Raw genomic sequence first — 24,267 nt, forward strand, 5'->3', positions numbered from 1 at the left:
TCCATTACCTACACAATCCAATCTCACTGGGCCCAGCAGCATAAGCCTGCATCTAAATCATGGAGAAAACTGTGGAACTGCTGCCAGGCTTGGCACTCACAGAGACTCTGGCCTGACCCTATGGGCCAAAATACTTGCTACTTCTGTGAAGTCTATTTTTACTGGTTATTAGTTCAGTCATCATTGATCATTAGTTCAGCAGCTTTCCTGCTGCTTCCAACTCTTATTTGTTTGTTTGTTTGTTTGTTTGTGTGAGTTAATTTGAGTTCTTCTAATGTTGAAATAATAACTCTGTATATAATAGCTGATAGTTCATTTTGTGTATCAGCCATTAATCCAGTGGTCTGGACTTGCTAATTAAATCTATCTGCACTGCAGCTCTTCTAAAGTTAGGAAAGAAGGAATGAGGTAAATCAGCTGTAGCAATTCTATTTTCTTCTTGCTGTGGAGGTAGGCACGTCATTGCTATTACCTTGGTTAATGCAAGGCTTCCTTTCAAGTTTGACTTCTTGTAATGGAAGCTACAAAGAATAAATTTATTAGTTCATGGGTTATGCTCACAGGCTTCCTGACCCTGTTGCAATTCCTAAAGCAGTCATTATATTTTATTTGTTATATTTCCTCTCCTTCTCTTCAGAAAATTTTCATTGACTTCAGAAAGAGATGGTAATGCATTTACAATTTGTTCAGTTCTTAGCTGATCAAGAAAAAGGTAACAAGAAGGAGTTTTGCTGCTTGGTTTCCACATCATTTTTGCTTTGTCATTTATTCCATTGTCAGCCTTTGTTATTCTTTAGAACTCTTTTGAGCAGGAAGTGGCCGAAGGAGAAAAATCTGATTGAGTAGACTTTAACAAGGCTGGTCATAGAAAGAAAAGGGAAAGTAATACCTGTTTGAAGAGAGAAGAGAACCATACTGTGGAGATAACTCAGTCTTGTGGGTACAAGCAGATGTGATCAGGATATCAGTATATAGCTCTTATGTGTCAGCTGAACCCTTTGCCAAAATGAGGTCTTAATTCACGTGGGCATGAGTTTGAAAAGTAGTTTTCAAAATAGATTTTTTCCCCCAAAATGACATTAGCCTTTGGAAAAGCATGGCTTTGATTTTTAAGTTCAGCAGTAGAAAAACTTTTCATTTAATATGCTTGATTAATAAATTCCATTAATAAAATTTGATTTAAAAGCAACTTTCAAAAATGCTGCATAGATGTGTTCCTATACTTTTTCGTTATTCTTTGAATATATGCAACTATGCTTCTATATTTTGTATTTCATGATCTACTGAAACAACATGTCTTAGGTTTGTTTAAAGAAAAAATATTTTGTTTATTTAAGAAGAAAATACACAAAGATTTCTTCAAATTTTTAACAATTATAATTTTCATTTATTCCTCATATTTATATGAGTCCATAGAATAATTAGCTTTATTTTTACTCTACTTGATTGGACAACTCCTTTAATACTTATATTAAAGTGTAATGTTTGTAGATGAGGGAAAGCAGTTCCAATAAAATGACCAACAACTAGAATGAATTAAAAAAACAGGAGAAAAGCTATTTTGAAAGAAGTTATTTATCATACTGGCACCATTTACATTTTTTTTCATTCGAGCATAATATAAAATTCAAAAATAAAAGTGCAATAATTAAGGAGATAGAATTTAAATTAAAATTTAGAAATTACTAGTTAGAAAAAATAGTTTATAAAATTAAGTTACATTATGCTGGATCATTAAAAGCTTGCTTTTTGGGCAGATGAATATAGACAATTCTCACTATAATCAGCGAAGAGCAGTGGATGATTAATGCCTCCAAAGATAACTCCTTCAGGCTAGATCAGATCCAGGTTAATTGTTAGTATGAGAGAATTAGAAAAGAAAAAAATTCAGAGTTGAAGGAAGAAATGTTTACTCCAGAGAGCTGTACCAGTCAGCTGCTCTGTATCCCCTCTACATAAGATTTTATTGAAAGGAACCTCACAGTAAATATTTTCTGTATAATATATATATATATATATCTTTTTAAACATTATTTTAAAAAGGATTTTGAAGCACAGCCTGAAATAGGGATTAGATTTTAAACTATTTTCTGTATGGAACTGAGACTAGTTTAAATTTTCAGGCTGGGGACGTAAAAATTGCTTCTTTTTGTTAGTTGAAGAATCAGTTCAGTATGCTGGAACTGTTCCTTGGGGAGGAAAAAGAAGCAAGTGCAGACTCCTGGCTGGAGCCCAGCTGCCTGTTAGAGTTCCAGAGCATGTCCTGATTCACTTCTATTTGTTCTTCTCTCACTTGTTCATTCATATCCTTTCCACTGAATCACGAAACAAGAAACTGTGAAATCTCTGGGTCAGTGGATTTTGGTATACTCTCAGATCTCTAGGCATACTGTGATTGAATGCAGTTGACAGTGGGTTTAGTACCGTGATTCCTTGGAGCTTTTTTTTTCTATCGTGGGCAGTACTAGGTAGCAGACACTTTGTGTCTAGAAACACTGAACTGAAATACTGTCACTGATATTATCAAAAAAAAAAAAAAGCTTTTTCCAAAATACTAGCGCTGTAAAAGAAAAGATAAATAAATACTCCTACGTACATTTAATAATGTATTTACAAACAAGCTTCACAAACTAAATAGTTTAATATCTATTTTGTAAACTATATTCTGATTCATTACTGCACAAAAAGAGTAGCTCAATTTTTGTACTGCAAACTTTTTTATTTCTCATTTGTCTGTGACAGTAGTACACAGGATTTGGTCTGTTGCTGGTTGTGGTGGTGCAATGAGGCATGGACCTATAGAACTTTGGATCTGTCCAAATCTAAAAAATAATTCCTTTACATTATCACAAAAATCTTGAATTCAGCATCTGAATACATGTTTGAACAAGAAAGTACATAGGTTCGGTTAAATGAAAGAATTTTTTTCCTAATTTTCTGGTTACTAATGAAATAAATGTATAAATGTGTAGAAAATAGTAAGGAAACAGTATGTTCTTAAAATAGAAAGGAAGCTAGGTGAAGAAAGTCTGGATGGCTGGTATTTTGAGCCTTAGGTCTAACAGGTTTCCAAAGTCTTGTCATGTTTTCCTGAATTGTCATTCTGTTGGACTCTAGAAAATTTTGAAGCTAGGTAAAATGGTATAAGGGAGAATAAAACAGTGTAATACTGCTTCTGCTCCCTGAAAGCGCATTCCATTTAGCACATTACATTCATACCCAGTCCACCTCAGAGCTCTGATGCATGGGCACGAATGTCTAACTTTGTGACACTTAGCACCTCCGTCTGTCACCTGTTTGCTCCTGAGCAGAGGAGTTGCTCATGCAGCAGTTATTGGGTCAGTGCACGTTGAAGCCCAAATATTAAAGAATCAGTGCTCTTTGGCCTCACTGTGCTGGGCTGTAAAGTGCAGTTGTTAGCTGCTGCCTCGTAAACAGCTTTGCTGCTCCTGGTGTGGGTGTACATATCTGTGAGGAGGCAGAGAGGTGGAGAGCTGAGGCAAAGATCACTTCTATCAGGAAAGCTGCTCTTTTTCTTGCAGCAGAAGCTCTCAGTTCAAACCCACATCCAGTTGGAAACCTCTGCTTGCTACTTAGATTTGCCAATTGATTTTAAGGCAACGCATTCATCACACACGTACAATAGAATGAAGAGAAAGTCTGAAAGAATGTAGAAAGTAACAAGTTTGCAGCCATAGAACAGATTTTTCTGTTTATCCCTCTGGTAGGTACTTAGTGCCAGTACAGGGAATCACCTTTCCTCTCCTCTTCTGCATCAGTTTAGCTCCCATGTAATGTCTAACATAGCTCACAGTGGCTTGCATAGCACTGATCTCATGAATTCAGGTCAGAGCTGAAAACAGTTTTCCAGGTTTGAGTTTACAGTTGTGTTACTCTGAAATCAAAATCAGTTTTATTTTATTCTGATTCAAAGACGTTGAAATCAAAATAATCAGAATTTTCCAGATTATTTACTCTTTGGTTTGCTTTATTTTTTGGTTTGTATATTGTTTGTGGCTTTTTTTTTTTTTTTTTTGTTTGGTTTGGTTTGGTTTTGTTTTGGGGTTTTTTCCAGAGTGAGTGGGACAATTATAAGAAATTCCAAGTGCTCTTGGAAGGCTCTAGAGGTCTTTTGAGGAGTTCAAAGAATCCCTTGGGTACTGAAATAAACTCTCACTTTAGAAACTTCAGGGTGTTTAATTAGTACTCCTTTCTTTGTTCCTGGGTTGCAACAAAGACTCTTTGTCAGCTTTGGGTTAAACTATTAATGAAAAGGGTGTGTTAATTAAACAACTTGCTTATTTCTAATTGGCAAAAGTGCTCTAGCCCTCCTGAGACTTACAGCCAAGCACAGCAATGTCTGCTAAGAGATACACATGAGCTGCTGAGAGATGCCACAGAAAATATTAACATCCAGGAAAAGCAGCAATAGTAGCAATCTTGTGTGGGGAATGCTTCACAAAAGACAAAACAACTTCAATTCATATTCTCAGGGATCTTCCTATTTGTTTTTTCTTTTCTTTTTCTTTCTTCTCAGTACACAATTTGCATGACTTACAGGCAAAACCGATTACTTGGTGAGACATTTGCAGTCATTTGAAATTTTCAAGTTCTATTGCAGCATTCAGAAACAATATTCAGCTCTTCTTTTTGTTATTTTTTGTAGGTTTTGTTTGTTTGTTTGTTTGATTGTTTTTTAATCTTTGCCTGTTCTAGACATCATTGATTGAGGGAAAAGGAGAGCAGCACCTGTATGAAAACAGCCTCTGAGATGTAATGCAATGATCTCACACAGCAAAGTTACAGAATTGCCTCTTTTGAATTTTGTTTTGTTTTTTTTTTGTTTGTTTTTTTTTTTTTTTTTTGTATTTATGACCACTAATGTATTAAAGGAAAGCCCTACTGATGATCTTCTGAATTTAGTTAGTATTATGCAAGATAGCCAGCAGCTGGGTTGGCAGAATGGCACACAATTATTCCATCCCAGCATGTTACGCAAGTACAAAGAAAAATGTCATGGGATGCAATAGGTTTTAGTTTATATTTCTTTGAAGAAAAAAAGTTATCTCTTATCTCTCAGCAACATGGCCTTTGCTACTACCTTAGAAACACATTAAATATTTTACTTGTACTTTTTTACATGCAAATGTTTATTAGAACTTCAATACAGATAAATTTATTATCTGACATATATAAATTAGTTGGAGAATCATATTTACAAAAAGTATTGAAGAATCCAATTTTTACAGCAGCATTTTGTTGCATACTAAAGCATATTGTGATGAATTAATGCAACACTAAAGTTCATAAAAATCCAGTTTGAATTTGCTAATCTGTGCTGGCCATTTGCTGTTTAACTGAGAAAATAACTAATTTTCATCTGGATTAGGAAGACTTTATTTTATGAATTTAAGTAGTTATTGTACCTTAATGGAAATGTGAGCACTGAAAACTATACATTTTTATTTTTTGACAAGATCTTGGAGACATACAGGAATCAGGTGTGCCTGTGTGTGTTTCTGTGTGTGTTTCTGTGTGTGTCAAATGTACACAGCTTTAAAATCCAGTGGTTAAAGGAAGACAGAATCTTTACTCTGCCAGCTGCACAGCAGCTGAGGAAGAGGTTTTTAAAAAATGTTTTTTTCTGCTAAACATCCAAGTAATCTTAGATTGGCCAGTATGTATTTCTTATCCAAGGGTGGAACACAAATAATCAACACTTCTTGTCTTAGATTTGGAAAATATTTTTAAGATATAATTATGAGAAGATGCTGATGGGTTTGTCTCATCTGCAATTTTCCACATCTGTCAGAAAGGTCAGTAACTTTTTCTCCAATTCTTTGTAATGTACTGCAGAAGCATTTTTTAAAAGTAAGAAATTGCCTTGTCTTATAGTAGTCCCAATATTTAGATGGTAATATGAGAAAATGGAGGAAATAACCTTTAGAAGAGCTTTTTGTACCTAGGATTTCAGATACTATTGTTTGGTTTTACTAAAATTCTTATTTTAGGTTCTATTTTTTTTAACTTATCCTGAAAGAAGTTTTCAGCAAGGGCCGTGTGGGTGACGATCTGGGTGGGAAAGAGCTGTCAAAAAATCTTGAAAATGAGGACTAGAATTTAGATCAGTGTGCACATGCAAGTGTCCTTAATCAGAAGGGGATGTCTAAATGACTTTTAACTTCTTTGCTTACTTCCTATGTTTGATGGAGTAAAATTGGAATAAAACCATTTATTTACCTAGGACCATTTCCTTCCCTCCTAGTAAGAAACTTGAAATTGGTTCTAACTAGACATATTTCTTCCCTGAAGTAATGCAAAATCCTTGTCTCATAAATGCATGCAGAGGCTCTGTGGCTCATCAGGGTGCCGTGACATTGCAGAGCATTGATTCTGTGGTGTTAAGGGGTGACATATTTGGTGCTAACGGGCCATCAGAGTATTGGGGTTTGAACTGTACACGGTAAGAAGCAGTGGCTTTCCTGTAGCATGACAGGCTTTTTAAAGCAGTGGGAGTAATGTTGGTCTTACATGGCTCCTCATGTATAAAGTTCAATTATTAATAAGATTTTTTGTGTAATTAAATTAATAAAATCGGATAATATTTTTAAAATTCTGAAACTAAAATTTAATAGTAACTGATTTTTAAGAGCCACCACCATTCTACATTTTTTTCATTTGTAAAATTTCTTGGCATCTAGAGTTTAAAATTCACTCTTGAAAGAAACATTGCATTTTATACTGTGTTTTGTTCGATTTTTTTCTTATATTTTTTTTCTGCTGCAAAATGTAATCTGTCTTGGGTAAAGATCTTAACTTTTTTTTAGTGTAGTTTTTAGCAGCATACATGATTTGTTTGCATTTCATGTAATGGCTCTCCTCTTTATATTGGAGGCTAAAGACACCTAAGTGTAAAGCTGTTCCAGTTTTATGTTGCCTTCAAGGGCATCAAATAAAAACCAAAAGACCATGTGAACCACAGAAGGTTAAAACTGAGCATCTTCTAGTTTTCTATCTTTCAGATGAAGTGATTTTTTTTTTTTTTTGTTTTAGTGACCTGGAGTGTTTTCTTTGAAATAACATTTTGATTATTTTTTTTTATTTTATAACTTTGATTATAATTATTGTGCAAAAAAATAAAATCAGCAAAGTAAAAAAAAGTGACTTTGGAAATTAATCAGATTTATGGTTTAAAAGAGTCTATGGGGCTCAAATTATAGATGTTTACATATTCATTCTGTTTTGTGTTTGAATACCAGTTGTCCTGCAAAGAAATGTAGAATGTATTTTATGTCATATATTTGCTCTGTTTTCTAACATAAGTGTTTTGCTTAAGCATATTTGCTAGGAAGTGACAGCACTGAAAAATTGGACACAATGACTGCTGGAAGTATTTCAGTTCCCAGCAATCTAAATAGTGCAGAAGAGAGAAAATGAAATATCACCATGTTTTAAAGATGACAGTTTGGTCAAAGACTGCTTTTTACTCTAAAAACAAATTGAGTAAATCAAGTAGATCTAAAATGTCTGCATGCATTGAAGATGCAAAACCTTTTTAGTTCCTTTTATTTTTTTCCTTGTCTCCTCTCTCTTTATAAGCATGTGATAGAACAGTGACTTATTAAATGTAAAACTGCTCCGTGAGCAGCATAGTTCTTCTGGTTTAATTGTTATCGTTTGATAGTTTTGAATCATAACAGGCTTTCATGAAACATAGTTACATAATCTATATAAAATTTGGTGAAATGAAACTGAAATGAAGTCTTATAGTCTTCAGATTATATTTTGTAAATAACTTCAGAAGAATATTTTTGTCAGATCCGGTTTTCTAAACCTTCAGTTTCATGAGTTCCTGCTGCACTTCTGTGGATCACGAATCAAAATGTTGATCTGCCCTGTTTGTTTCAACTGTTTTGAGTATAAGCAAGCATCTACAAAGACAGGTTTTGTAAATAGGGTCTTTAAAATAGGAGAGGGGAAAATGTTTATTGAGCATGGCTCTCAACTTAAGCAGATGTAAATGCTTATGATTAAATTCTTGTTTGTCAGTGGGGAACAGTGAGCAGTGGGATAAATGACAAATGTACATTTCTCTTCTGCTGCTTTTAAAGGTGGCATAAGACTTGCTGCAAGTGTATGTTTCCTTCACATTTAACTAGAAATATTTTGCAGAAAGAGTTTACTGTTTAAAGTTTAAAGTTTACGGTTTAAAGTTCTGCTGAGAGTGGAACCCACCATCCATAAAGTAAAAACCCTGTGTGCTCCCCACAGTCTGTGCAGATACTGACAAGGAGACACCAGAGACACAAATGTTGCTGCTTTCTTCATGTTCTGCAACGAATTGGTCTTATTTGGCAATCTGCTCCAACACAGCTTAGCTATTGTATTATGCTAAAAACTGTCAAGATATTTTCCTTCTTTTTAGTCCTCTCTACAATACCACAAAATGAATTTGCATCATTTTAAATGCAGCAGATCCAAACAAAAGATCTACAGCCTTGGATTTCTCAAGTTCCTGCCTGATACACAGAAAGGACTTAAGTATTTTTCATCCTAGAAAGCAGAGGGTATTTATGGACCTACATAATATTTGTTTGTTCCTAGGAAAGTCAGGAGTTGGAGCAAAGCATTAATGTTTTTTGCCTCAGATATGTTACATGATGTCTTTAAGAAAATATCTTTGAGGGTCTCTCATTTTCTTGAAGAAGCAAAGCCATTACTTAGAAATTTCTCCAAAAAATTCTACGTTTGAGGGCATCCAAAGGAGGACTCAAGTTTCAAGAAGTAACTACTGAAAAGACATCAGGGAAAAGGTTATGAAAATTTTAAGATGAAATCAGCCCAGGAGTCTTGCTGTTTGAAGAAAGAGAGAGAGGCCTTTCATTTGTAAAATGCTCTACAGTGATGCAGAAAACCAATTAAAATATACATGAAGTTTACACTCATTTTTAATTTCTGAGACATCCTTCCCTTTGAAATAGAAGCCCCCACAAATAAATATCTGGAATTGTAACCAATCAGTCTTGGCTGGTGTGTTCTGCTTGCCAGCCAGGCTAGGCACACTTTCATTGGTGCACGTGTGTCTCCTGAAACTTAATTGGGAAAAATATCTTGTCTTGTTCATCCCCCCTCGAAGATATGGGGCAGCCATTTAAACGTTTTTGACTCCTGGGTCCTACAGCTGGTAACAGTCTGAGCAGGGGCAGCCATGTAAAACTAAACTGAATTATCCTTCTGTAACTTACCTGGACAGAAAAAAAGCCTTTGCCCTCTGCATATTACATGTAATTTAATAGAAAATAAATGGAGACACATTCAGACTGATTTTGGGTCCTACAATAAAAATTTTGCTACTTCAATGGAAAAAGATTTTTTTTATTTTTGATCAAATATGAGAAAAACCCCAACCCTAAACACTAAACTAAACCAGTTTATAGTGTATATTTAGTACTCTCCTATGCAAATTCTGTGCCTATATTAATTTTCCATGAGGAATTTATGAGCAAAAGGATTATTATTTACCTAAAAACTGAAAGTGTGTGATATATACTATGTTCAAATCACCAGAGTGCAATCTAATGTGAGGTAATTCATCTGATCTTACAAATATTTGTATGCAACATTTATTGCTTTCCACTCTTCCGATATTTTTCATGTGAACTCTTAGCATGACAGCCTAATTTTGTATGTGACATTATTTCACACACATTGTCAAATCTAGCTTAATTTTGGTCATTTTACATTTAATTTAAAAGCATGTCTAAGAAATTAAAGGTCACATCATAAACTGCATATTTTTTTCTTATGTTTATCTTCATTCTACATCATATATTAAAGACAGAAATAACTTTCTCCATTTCCATTAACAAAAAATGAATAGAGAAGAAAAAGCTATTATTTGCAAAATGTAAAAAACCCCTATGATAATTTTACAGGCTTTAGTTGAACCAATCTACCATAGTGTACTCATAAGGCACATTATAAAGTAATCTCTTATTTGTTAGGAAACACCATACTACTCCTTGATAAAGATCTTCAAAAGTGGTTTAGAAGCATGGGATTTATGTTTCCTTTGAAAGGGGAGGCATAGATACAAAAAAACCCTTCTTGCTTTGAACTTAATTTTAGGAAAGTGATCAGTTGACAACACAGACAGGTTTATGGTATTGTTACAACAATTTAGTGTTTTGCATACATACAGCATCTAAGAATAGCTCGCTTCTTTATAAACTTAGTTTATCATTATGATGCTTCCATAACATAAGTGATTATTCAGATGAATGTACAGACTAACTGAGAATTTGTACCTTTTAAAATCCCTTTGATTGTAGCTTGGAGGTGCACTTAAGAGGAACTCTGGAAGCCTAATTTTATGTTTTGTTTATTGAATAACACTCTCCTTTAATGTTGCTGTTTGAATCTGTATTTGACATCCATGTTTTCTGTGATCTGTTCAAACAGTGGGTTCAACCTATGATGTCTATTGTGACATTTCTTTTCAAATGGCTGGTAGGCTGGTGCAAGTGCTTTCTTTCATCTTCTGACATTTTATTCATAGGTGGTGGGTTTTTTTGGTTTTTTTTTTTCTTTTACTGGAACATCCCTACCAGGAGAGGCATTGTTGTGATCAGTGAGTTTTCTAGGTGAGAGTGATATATCTACTTGTAATTTGGAATTTGATAGAAAGGCTGGTAGGTTTGTCATTTCCTGCCTAAGGATCTTGTACAGAACAGTTAAGCCAACTTCCCTACATCTTTCACTCTCCCTGCTTTCCATAACTTTTTATTTTAGTTCTGGCTGTTGTGTAAGTCTCTAGAGCCCCACTGTACCTTTGGGATAATCTTCTTTGCTGCCTGATGGATGGAGTGTTATTTGCCCGAGAAGGATCCTTTCTGGCCTTGTATGTGTGAGTGGAAACCTTAGCAAGCAACAAATTTAATTGACAGCTATCATTCTGTGTAGATTATACATTAGGCAATAATTTAAAAATTCTCCTTTAAAACAACCAAATATTAATACCTCTAAAAATAAAATTATATTTAAAAAAACATATTTGTCATTTACCTCAGCATTTTTTATATATTAGACACTGAAATCTTGCCATTCTTAATTTTCTTTCTGTCTTGGTGAGTACAGTGTGATGGCTAGTGAAATTATAAATACATATAGTACTATGTTTGAAGTGTCAAAGGATCAGTAATAGAGAAAACAGATATTTTGCTTCTAGGCAGATTAATTCTGGGACTTGGAATGTGTGTCCCCTGTTCAATCAATACAGTTTATTCTTTTCATTATTGCCTTCAGTAGTAGGGGTAGACAATGATTTTATATACACTGACAGATAGGAGGAAGATGGAGATTTTAATACAGAAATATTCTTCATACTTGTCCACGAAGTAAAATCTCTCAAACTCCTTTTCAGAGTCTCAGCTGCACAGGTGTCTATCCCATGTAGATTCATGAGAATATATTTTTTTTAATGGAATAAATGATGAGATCAGAAAATTGCAATGAGTGGGAAAAGGAGGGAGATGGGAAATCAGATGGAGAGATGTACAAAGTAAGGGTGTGGTCATCATCAGGATAAAGTGCTCTGACAAATGTCAGCTGAGGTAGATGTTTAAGGGATGATTAGAAGAAAACTTTATTAAGCTATAGGAGCAAGGGAGAGAATCAGGACGATTATTACACTTGGAAGTGAAAGGTTATGTAGATGTGATAGAGATATACATGGGAAAAACAAAAGCTGGAAGCACCTGAGATGAAAGCAAAGCCAGGAGTCTGATGCATGTAAGTCAAGCAGGACCATATGGGTGTCAGCACAGAATTCTGAGTGATGCAGAGCAAAGCATGTCATGTCTTATTTTAAAAAAATCTGTTAGGAAAAAATAATAGGTACTGTTTTGTTGGAGAATAGCAAATACAGTATTTATATTTAAGTAGTGGAGAAGATGGAAAAGAAGAGATAAAGGTCTGAAAGTGTGACCTCATCTTTTATCAAACAGTTGAGCAGAGTTTATATGAAAAAAAAATTAAGCTACTGACATAAAGAGCAAGGGAAGATAGCATGAAAATTGAAAATGCCTTTACTGCAAAGAGTTCATACAAACCAATCTGATAACTTTCTTTGAAAGGATAACCAATTTTCTAGACAAAGAAAATTTAGTAATCTCTCTCCTGGACTTCAGCAATCAGTTGATACTGTGCCACCTGGGAAATTATTTGTGCACCTGAGGAGGATGGGTACTACTAAAGGAATAAAAAATATGTAAGAAATTCACTTAAATGAGATGACAATTGGTTTTCTTGCAAAGGTAAGCATTAGAAGAAGTTACTTGATTCAAGAATCAGTCTTAAGAACATTTTTGCTTTATATTTTAAAGCAAAATGAGTGTAAATGTAATAAGGAGATTTGATTATGGAAGAAATAAAATCATGAGTTTTTGTGAGAATTAGATTGTGTTAGATGAAGGACTAGAAAACATTCTAGACTTTAGGAGTTAAGACTTAAAATAAAACAAGAAGAAGTTGTAAATTCAGTCAGGAAATAATGATAATGGGAGCAGTAGAAAAAAAGAAGAATTTAATAAATTAGGTGAGAGTTACTAGGAACATTAGTGACACAACAAATTTATTTTTGGAATATAAAGCTGCATCAATTTTGGTGCTGCTGTGAAACAGACATAGTCAGGTCATTTGAGAAGTCATTAATGAGACTTCCTCTGAAAAATCGTTTTGTTATTCTAGTCAATCATTTTCAGGAAGAATTAAGCTTACTTTTAAACATTCGGAAAAAGCTGTTTAATAACCATGGAATATAGACTTAGCTGTGGAAGAGAAGACTAAAAGGGCTTTGCCTATTCAGACTTAAGGCTCTGAGAGACGTGCTGTGGCAAGCTAAAATTGGATGGCAGAAGTTGTTATTATCCTCAAGGCACGAATACTTGAAGCTCTTTTGAATCACTTTGTGAACCACTGCTTTGTGTATTAGGGTAAACCAAAACTTTTACTTTCATACACCCGGCTGAAGGCTGCAACAGTACATGAGTTCTTTCAGAGGCATGCCATATAATCCTGCCCTGAAGGCTTCAGTGCCCATCACAGGGGTGGAGCAGATGCCAAATATTCCTGCCTCTGATTTTAAGCCACTGCTACATTTACCTCAGAGCCTTGAGAAAGCAAGTGTGATTGTTCTTCATAAATATATTGGGAATAAATATCAGCAAAACTTATTAAACAGTAATATTGTCATAACAGCAAATATGTACCACTATATGTTTAGTTTAGAAACAGAACTAAAAAAAAAAGATTTCAGCTCTCTGAGCTTGAGGTAGCATTAAAATATCTTGATAGTTTTGAAATGGAACTTCATCTGTTCAGAATAATACAATTACACAGATATTTTCCTTCCAGTAAGTTTGTGTATTCCTAAGAAAAGGGAAAAAGAAAACAACAAAATGTGGGCCATGATTTTAAGGCCTTAGTTCCATACGGATGGATTAAGCTGGCATTATCTATGCCAGGATCAAGCTACGTTCTGTAAGCTGTTCAAGGAGCAGCACAAACTTCTCAGTGTGAGGTTTGCAGCAACAGAAGCATCTAAAGATATTGGTACTTGTCCTTCTGTTTTTCTGTGAACCCTTTTTTCTTGGCATGGCAGTATTGTTGAGTTTTTTAGGAGGCCCAGAGTCTCTGTGGCTTGATTGTAATAAATAAATAAATAAATAAATAAATTTTATGCTTGTATTGAGGGGTTAAGAGGACAATTTTTTGTTTGGTTGGGGTTTTTTATTTGTTTGTTTTTGTTTTGGTAAGAACTAAAAAGATTTGTTTTGTTGAACTTGATTTATACAACATGCAGAAATCAGTAGTCACAGAAAAAATATAACAAATTAAATTGAAATGAGGTTAGATGAGAATACAATCATGTTAAACTGTGTACTAAGTCTAGGTGTGTTGCCCATTAAAACTGTTGTCTTTAACTTCTCTTTTTTAAATTTTTATTTTCAAGATTATTAACTTTTCATAATAATTTAGACCATATTACAGAAATTTTAATTATCAAAATCTATGCATCCCTTTTTGTAGAAGTCCTCATTAATTTCTTATTCAGAAAAGAACTGTTCATGGGCTCCTTTTTGCCCATTTTTTGTCTTATATGTGACCTTTACATGTGTATACAAATGGCACAACATAAAAAAGTGAATATTTTATTTACTGCTTAATTTTCTTTTGTTTATTTAGGAATATTAAAATTAGGTTTCCTTATGTAACACTTACATTCTAAGGAAATACATTCAGTACAGTTTCTATAGTTCCTTATATCGTACTTTGATTTCTGTCACAAACTGGAAATGAAGCTACATGTGTATAAGAAGTTTAAAAATAGCTTAGAAGTATCTTGTGAAATGTAGCAGGAAATCTACGGAGATATATTTTTATCTGGCATTTTCTGTGGTGGGCAAAAATGAGCATGTTGTGCCTTTCAGTTCCGTTAAAGAATGTTGCAGAAACTTGTAATCTGTCACATTTTTAGTCATGTGTACATGTCAATCAGATGAATATATAATATATATTGCAATCACAACAAATTTGCAGACAGAGATGAAGTTCTAAGAATAAAGTGAAATGAGTGGCAAAAGCCCTCCACAATAAAACTGTACTTGCAGAAGTTAATAATTTTGAGTTAGCAGCAATATATTATGGCTGGGATCACTACACTCTGTTAAAGTGTGACTTCTCACTTATTTAATGAAAAATAATTACAATTAATGGCAAATATATATCAATAATGCTAAAAGGTCACTTCCCAACGGCAATGAATATGTAACTTAAGGAAAAAGGAGAAACAGAAATAAAGATCAATAAATAAATTTCAGGTGAGTTCTACAATGATTTTTATGTACTGCAGCGTTGAAATTCTGGAAGAAATGTCCCATTGAAATATTCAGGAAAAATAATTGTAACCTATCAAGAAATTATGTGAAATTATGCCTATGATAAGCAGGTGTACTCAGCATGTAATAAGAAACTTCTAGGCCTATATTTTAGCATTTTGGACTGGATTAGTGGAGAGTTGCAAGCATCTTGCTCATGACAACTGAAACAGTGACTATCAATTCTTCATTTAACTCTGGTGTATGTGCATTTTTGTGAAAGGTAATGGAAGGAGGAACAAGACAAGGGATCTTGTCTTTCATGGAAATTAGCAAGATTCATGGGACTTAGCAGGAGTCTTCAACTGCCATAGAAAAAATGAGGAAACGGAGCACCTAATTTAACAGAAATTTAGGAAGAAAAGTTAATTTTCTGATTATTTTCTGTCAATCTTTATGTATGGATGCATCCACTAATGACACAGAGCATGGGGATGTGAATTGGGTGTGAATTTGTCTTCAGTCTAAGTCTGGAGTCCTTCTGTACATATTTCTGAGCATTTTGAAGCATTGATTTGTCCCAGCTTTGTCTTTAGATTGTCATGTAGTGTGTGGCACTTGAAGTGCAGGTGCAAGCCTTCCATCAGTTTGCTCTCTGTGCCTGCAGTGTGTGCCAAAGATTGGCAGGTGATGCAGACTTTGTGGCTTGTTTGGATGTAAAGTAAAGAGGCACAACAAATTGCACTGTCATCCTTGCCTTTGTATGCTGCAGGTAATATAGACACACACACACTCTGAGATTTCCACTATTGCCTGAGATTTAATGATATAATATATTGCATTTCTGATAAAAAAGATTGAGCATTTTGTCTCTCATGCGCCAGGTAATTTGTTTTGCTTGTTTAAGCTTTTCTCTCATGATTTATGCTTTGATTTGTCAATTAAAAAAAATAAACTAGTATCAGTATCTTTGATACAAGAAGGGTCTAATTATAGAAGGTATATGTTACATCTATGAATATTTTTTACCTCAGAAATATTTTATGAATGCACCAGATGCTCACAATTGTGTTTATATTTTGGAGAAAAGTATTTAAGATACATGTTAACAGATCCCTGTTCATTGCATACTGGACAAGTCTACTATTCCAGTGAATGTACTCTCCTTGAAGTTAGCCAAACTTAATTTTTATTTAAATTTGAACAGCCGTTAAGTTGGCAATTTTGAGGTACTCAATGAACTTAAATGAAAGATACAGATAGATCTATAAAAATAGGTAGGTAGGTAGGTAGGTAGGTAGGTAGGTAGGTAGGTAAATTACCTGTATTTTTATTGAATGTTTTGGGCTATTTAATGTTCTTGCTGTTTTGTCAAATTAAGTCAGTGTAAATTGAACGAAGAGATTTGTATATAATTTGGTTGGTAATATTAAAGAATTTTACTAAGGTGTAAATATATTCCTTCTACAACCAAAAGAGAATGTTTTGCTTGCTTGTCCCAGGTGGTTTCCTGTAAGAAGATCATATTTAGATTGAGGAGCAGACATTATTATTTGAGGACATTTAGGAGTCTTTTATGGATAATGTTCATAGAGGAAAAGATGTTTTAAAGAGATGCTTGACATTGGTATCCTACTTTTGTGTAACTTGGTTTTAAATTTACATGTGTGTAACATATTACAAGACATGATTCATTAAAATAAGGATGCAGTAGTCAGTGACGTAAAATAAATATAAATTATTAATAATTCAACAATTCTGGAAAAGCTGAAAAGACTGATGAATGCCAACCAAATGTGCTATGTAACTACCAATAATGGGTTAATTTTTTTTTTTGTGTGGATGACCCAATTCAAAATGATATTTTAAGTCTTGTTTCTGAAGAATACATTGGACAGAAACCTTCACTGTTTATCACTAGATGTGCATGTCTATTTAGTGTCTCATTTCCTTCACTAACATATTGATCAAAGTGAGTCAAAGGAAGAAAGTTCTTCTATAATTCTCCATTTTCTTTATGTCCACCTTAGAGTGACAGTTGATATCTGGCATTTTGAAAAATGTAGATGTTCATAGAACTGTAATTGTATACTGTATGTTGCCCACTCCATTTTATCTGGGGGTTGGGTGAGAGAGATGAAGGAAAAGAGGAGTTGCCTGTTTGTTTTCTTGTAAAAATTTCATTTTTTGCTTCTTTCAACTCTCTGTACTGCACTATTAATCCCCTCATTTAATGGAGAAGAGTTATGCTCATCACTGATACCTGTGACATCTCTATTTTTTTTTTACTCTGTCTGCAGTAACTCTGAGTAAGAAAGGGAAGAATTTATAAATCACTCCAATTTATCTATAATTTAAAAAAAGCCTGCTTCTAGGCACGTCTGTATGAAACAGACAGTTCTGTCTTTGCTGCCAAAATAGTTATTCTATGGAATGTGTTTGGATCTAAGGAAGAGTTTTTTGCTCACTAGTGAGATCCATGGTAGAGGATTAAGTCAGCCAAACCCTACTCACATCCCAGTAAGCAGACATATATTTCTGTATTTTTTGTAGGTGGATACAGTGCAGACCACGCAGCACCCTGGCCATATTGAGGAATCATGTAAAATGAATGTATGTGCTCGTAAGTGAATTATTTATGAACTGACACTCCAACTCCAAGGGACGTTGGATCACAAAGTCCATGAACTCTCTTTACTCTTATGTTAAGACATTGATTCCCAGGGGGCAGGGTTGCTGCAGAACTAAGTGCACCTTTAAAGGAAAGCTATTAGAAAAACAAAACAAAACATGGTAAAGCATGATAAAAACTGCTTGAAACAAGAGATTCAGATTACATTTTGGATGCATTTGAAGAGACATTAAATGGAGAATGCAAAGAAGCAAGAATCCAAAACAGGAAAACAAATGGTACATAGAAAGGTTTGGTAAGCAGAACTGATGGTAAGTGGAGGAAGAAGATCAAATACCATCTAATTCAGGAGTATGAATAGGATGAAAGCACTCACCATTTTCTTCTTTGTCCTATCTTTGAAAGGACTGAAATTTGATTAGATGATTTGTTGAATTAGTAACTGGGAGATGAGTGTGAACAAGGTTGAATTTTCAGTGTTTGAATCAATGAAATATTTGTGGTTTGATGAAAAAAAAAACAACAAAAAAACCCAACCCTGATAATATGCTAGATAAACAAAGAAAAAATATACCTCAGGACTGAAATTCTGGAAATCTAGAAAGAGTCTCAGTATTTGAAAATCTTTGACCTTCTCAGGGACGTGAGGGAGAGTGTGGAAGAGGATTCAAGTCAAGTGACATAAGGTCCTTCAGATTTTGCTGAGAGAAATAGCTCTCAAAGGAAGTTGAGGTAGACACAAAGAAGAAACCAAACATGCTAAATGACTATCAGCAAATAGGAAAATCAACAGCCACTCACATGGTGAACATAGAGATTGGTTGCCAAAGACAACTGAATTCACTTGGCTAGAGCACTCCAGACTAGAATAATTGTATCAAGGATTGTATAAATGCCAGTATCAAAATCATATATACAGAAAATCTCTAAATCTGCAGTCACTACTAAGTTATATGCACCACATATAAACAAAGACTATAGTGCCAACTCCAATTTTATATGTGTGTGTGTATATATATATATACCCATATACACCAATTTTTATATTCATTTTATATATGTATTTGGATATTACTCTATATATCAGCTTATGATTTAGAGAAAGGCTGAATATTTCCTCCTAAATAATTTATTTAGGAGTATCCTTCATCGTAAGAAGCAACTAAAAAGGATATTTGAATAAGAATTTTCCAATAAGGTTTTTTTCTTAGGAATAAAGCATAACTTCAGCCCATTGAAGTTTGTGATGTAAATCTGGTATAGCTGTGTGAGAAAATGACACGATATTTGTAACAAGAATGTATGCTGTGACTTGCCTTCATGGTATGGCTTTTCAACTGTATGAACAAAAATACTGAAAAATGCTTTTTCTCTCCTTATTGTTATGTGTTTATGTCTGAATTAGCTCATCCTTTGTGTTTATCCCTTCAAAACTGATAGTCTGCCACTCTTTCCCATTTGGAGTAATTAGTTCTGAGTGGAGGAATTTATGATACAGTAGGGGCTTTGACCTCTTTATTGTACTGAGATATATTATCAAACTTCAAAGTCAGTAGGCTGCTACCACATTGATTTTGTTTTCTGTGAACAAAATCAATGAGCAAAATTAAAATAAAAAAATCAATTCTTTCATTTTTGAATTGATTCAGGTTTTCTATGGACATTGTTTATTTAAACTTGATTGCTAGTCTGAAACTTCAGTAATTGTGCATAGAAGAAATTATTAATAAAATAAACAAAGAAAATTAAAATTAAGGCAACCAGGAATAAGAAGGAAAAAGATGCAAAAGAGATCAAGAAAACCACTTGTTTAGGAATATCAATAAAGATTGGTGCCAATATCTTTGTCAAAAAAATCAGCACACAGGTTGCTTCTATCCTTTTTCCTTAGCTCAATTGATGGTTAGAAATAACGTATGAAATACCTGCAGTCCATGGACCATATTTTGTGAGAGCATTTCAGAGCATTTACAAATCTTACCTAAAGATGAGAGAAAAAAAGGGAAAAAACCACCAAAATATTTAAGATGTAACATTTCACAGAAATAAATACATTAAGTACGCAAATATATTTGTGAAATTTTCAGCCTTTTTCTGAATACAGACCTTATCTTAGAAAAAAATTTCAATGTGGAACATGTCAAGGCATTGTTAAGTACCTCTGATCAGATTCTTATCTCAAATATAACAATTTTATTTCAATAAAATTATTCTTCAACTGGAAATGAAATCAAAATTGCGTCTTCTGTGTTCATTGCAATTTCATTCTTCTGTATTTAATTTTCTGTTCAGAAGCAATTGCCAAGAAAGAACCCTTAAAAAAAAATTGTGGAACTACTCTAATTTTCAGATTTCAGAGAGTTCAGCAGTCAAGCAATTTGTATGGAATAAAAGCAGTTTTATATTGCCTCCTGCTACAACACCACTGAGGAAAGGGCAGCAAAACAGTGGGAGACCAAATGAAGTTTTTTTTCTTCTGTTATATCAACTCGCAAGATACTGCGAGTTGATATAATTCAGAATTGCAAGGGGTAATATAGCTTTTATGAACTATTTCTTTCCTCTTTGCCTCCCACGGCTGCTTCATTGATGGCTAGTGTCTTTTTTATGTCAGAATGAGGGAGTGAAAGATATTTGTGACAAGTGACATTCTACTTTCTGTTTGCTGTTGTCCTGCTTGGATGAGAGAAAAAATACATCCATCTGACCCTCATTTTCCTATATTTTAGGAAGTGGTTAATTTAGAGCTTTTAAAGACAAATCTGCATTGTCTTATTCATATGACCAGGCCAAATATACCCAGAGCTTTGTTGTATGAGACCAATCTTTTTCCAGTATCACTTTATTTTCAATTGTTTTATACATGAACACTAAAGAACAAGATATGTCAGTAGAAAACTATCAGGCAAGTTGTGATATGCAACTTTTTCAGCTAGTTACAAAACAAGTTAGATAAATTATTAGTAGGGATATTATATGAAATGGCAACCACTGGGAAAGGGAGCCGAATGGCACAAGATCCCTTTTTCTCTTCTTAATGGTTCTACTTCTGGTGAATGTGTACTGTCACAATTTGTAGAGGCACTCTCAGTGATGCCAAACATAATTTTACATATAAACTTGGTGCAAGTTTACCTAGCTTAATCCTTTAGTCTAGGTTTGACAGATAGTTTAGCAAGCTGACTACTACCAAAATGGAAGACCATTTCTACTGCACCATTCATTCTCAGGGTTAACAACACAATTCAATTTAAGTAAATTGTTTTTGCAAAGGCTCATAAGCAATTTAAAACCTTCACCTGAGATTTCTCAAGCTTATAAAAAAACTCTGTCTCTTCCTGTAAGCTTCATATAGACCCATAAGAACAGATTCTTGGATTTACCCATTCACCATTTAAAAAGACTGGACAATCCATGCTTTAACCCGTTACTCATTTTGCTCTTTCAGAGTCATTCAATAGACTGAATTTTGCTGAGCTAGTAAAAGATAGCTTTGTACTCTCAAATGCACAAGCTATATTTAAATTTCCAATGTATACTTAATTATGCATTCTTACAAACTCAGTATTATCTCCCTTTTCATTGGGGAAAAATTAAGCTATTGTGCTTGCAGACATTATATCTGACATTTGACATTTCATTTAGGGAAAACTATAAATATGTGAAATGCTGTTCCATCTTCTATTTTGTCCTCTAATTTTTACCAGAATCTACATTAAGAGATGGCAATTATGACAAGTGTTTTAAATCCTTTCTCTCACCATGATCGTGTCTGCAATTTCACTGTTTAGCAATGAGCTCTTTGTTTTTGTTGGAATGTGTTCCTGAAATATCAAGAAGCCACAATTGAATTCTATTCTCCATCATACCCCAGTAGATTGCCATTTCAGCAGTGAGTTTTCCTTTGATCTGCAGTTCCTAGGAATGGCATCTATCACAGGAAACCAGTTTGTTGCCCTTTCTAAGGGATTTATGGTGCTAATGAGGAAGAAAAAAGAAAAGGTTTGTTATGACTCCTGGCAGTTACCACAGAGCCCTCAATATTCTTCAGTGGTGGAATTCAAGAAAGGCATTAATGTTTCTACATTCAGTTTAAAATTAATTATCTTCCAAATCAGATTAGTTTTCACATTGAAACAGTCTTATTCTAGCCTAGTAACACTATTTTGAATAGCAACTGCCAACCAAGCTAATTAAAATAATTAAAATTTTTATTATTTACTTCTATAAATACTATATTTATTTATATATTATCTATTGGAAATATGACAGAGAAAAATGTTCTACAGGAGTTTAATAAACCTGATTATGCTCTATAGCCTATTTTATCAGGCTTAATTATCTGTTTGTGTTACATTTTGCAGAATTTTTATTCAGGAAAGCAGGATTTTCAATTGGCTTTTGACACAAAATAACCTTTCTTTAAACTGTGAAACTCTGGGCAGACAATTGTTTCTGGATAAAAGGTATCACTTCCTGACTATTGTCTAGAGCAATTTTATTTTAGCAAGCACAAGCAAAAGAGTGGTATATAAACTAATTAACCTCGTAAGAAGCGTGGGCAGAGTTCGATATCATGAATGTCCATCTGCTTTTCCTTTTTACTCTCAGAAGAATGATCATTGTCCTCTGCTTTCCAGCCCTGTATTGTCAGAATGGTAGAAGCACACAGGGAGTAAAGACAACTCTGGCCGGTCTCAGCTTTCACCTCCAAAAAGGGAGTTAGCATGTAGCCAGTTGTACAGGCATGATTTTAACAGGTGAATTATGAACTTTGTAAAGTTTGGCATCTCACCCAGCTGCATAGTGTTACAATCAGTAGGAAGTAAGTATATGTGGGCACCATTTCATTCAGCCTAAGCTGTTTTTTTCTAATATTCAGGATGAAACTTATTTTGGTGTCTCTCAGTCTACAGAGAGATCTAACCTCAGGGGAATTTTATGTGTTCAAGCTCAAAATCTTTCTGCATCTAGTGTCAGTTAACATGGAACACTTTTAAGCAGAAATGTCTCAACACACTTGGTTTGTTTTAGCATACATTTAATCACAGAAGACAGTTTGTATATGTGACTGTACTGACATAACAACACCATTTTCATGGAGGGGCAGAAAATCAGTCTACCTGTTGGAGAGCTAGAAACCAGAAAATTCAATCTCTGTTCCTAGATCTGCCACTAGTACCCACTTCTTTGGGGTTACAACTGTGAAAAGGGTGATTTTCATTGTCTCAGTCAGAGAAAATGCTTTGATCCTTATTTTTTTTTTGGTGGATTACTTACAAGGTATAGTAATGAGATCCATAGAAATGTCTGCAAAGAGTATTATGGTGTTGTAGAAATCCTTCAGTATCTTCCATTTCACTGAAGATGGGAGAACTGTTTTTCAGAGCAAATCTTTTTTTTTTCTTCTTAGCAGCTGCAAACTGCCTCCTGGCCAAAGTGCTTGAAAGAGATATTAATTTTCATCACTATGTATATGGGACAGTTATATATAAATATATATATATATATACATCTATCTATCTATCTATCTATCTATCTATCTATCTATCTATCTATCTACCTATCTACCTATCTACCTATCTATATATGTTTCAGTGCACTTTTGTCCAAAAATGCTTTGGATGTAACCACGCTGCAATTAAGAAAAAAAATTTGCAGGTTACATTTTTTATGCTTAAATAATCTAATATTATTAAAATTTATTATTAAATTTACATTTTATGTTGATTTTGAATGGATGCCACATCTGTTTTTATATAAGTATTTAATGACTGTGAAATATGAATATATTGACATGGTTAGTGGGTAAAGTTTTTCAACAAATTGAGGAAAGGACATGGAAGTAACCAATTCAATAGTATTGTGAAACCATTGATTGTATACTCAGTGCTGGTAGTGACACAAGGATTCATGAGCTTTGTCCTGAGAAACTTACATTATAAAGAGAAAACTAGACAAGCTGTGGAAGATTCAGTGTTTTTCTTGTTGCCTTTATCCTGCTTCCATCCCTCATTTTGAAATACTCCCCGTGGACGGCATTAAAAAGTTGTGAATTAAAGCTCCAGGGAGCCTGAAAGCAGCAGCTATAGGCAGTGTTGTGGAATAAAAAGGGTAGACTTCCTGATGCAATTAGTCAGGTGTTTCCTATGCATGATAAAGAGTTTATAGTGCAAAGAAGATGGTGAAAGAAGAATGGAAATTGCACAGTTACATGTGGCTGTAAAATTGATGTCATGTCGTGACACCATGTCATTCTCAGCTTCTTTTTCAGATGCTTAAAAGTATTTGAATTCTGAGGATCTCACAGAGATAAGGAGTTGATAATTGCTGGTTACCTGTTGAGTTCGGTTTTTGATCTTTCAGGGAAGATCAGTTTGAATATTTTTATTAATCTGACTATAGCTCTTGAGCAAAGCTTGTGCCTTTCTCATGTACAGGCATTGGATCATTCCTAAAGTACTTGAATGAATGCAGGGAGCTAAACCTAATAAAATCTCTAGTTGTAGCCTCTAGTTTTCCTCTATTTTTCTTACATTGATGATGTTGATTTCTGGCATTAATGTTGAAATAATGAAAAGATAAAGTACTAATAAACTGTTTTTAAAGTTTTAATCTCCCATTTAAAAAGGGGATTTAATTTCCAAATATAGCATTAGATTTTAAATATGACAAAATTTCATTTTGTACTGTGTTGTGGAACACTTCTGTGCAGCCTTCTGCACTTTGCTTTTAATCATTCTCACTGAAATTAGAACT

General features: G+C 34.0%; 1 protein-coding gene across 5 annotated transcripts in view; it reads left to right on the forward strand.

Annotated features, from left to right (window-relative positions):
* Positions 1 to 24,267, forward strand: part of PCDH7 (protocadherin 7) — a 265,754-nt gene that overhangs the window by 33,508 nt on the left and 207,979 nt on the right. Inside the window, exon 2 of one of the 5 annotated variants that reach the window (XM_058025362.1) lies at positions 17,430 to 18,533. The exons of the other annotated variants lie outside the window; for them this stretch is intronic. Within the exon in view, the coding sequence (XP_057881345.1) occupies positions 17,430 to 17,507 (78 nt within the window). The 3' untranslated portion in view covers positions 17,508 to 18,533. Of the gene's footprint in view, positions 1 to 17,429; positions 18,534 to 24,267 lie in introns of those variants that run through there. 5 annotated transcript variants of the gene reach the window in all.

This window comes from Melospiza georgiana, chromosome 5, assembly GCF_028018845.1.
Source record: "Melospiza georgiana isolate bMelGeo1 chromosome 5, bMelGeo1.pri, whole genome shotgun sequence".
NCBI classification, from domain to species: domain Eukaryota; kingdom Metazoa; phylum Chordata; class Aves; order Passeriformes; family Passerellidae; genus Melospiza; species Melospiza georgiana.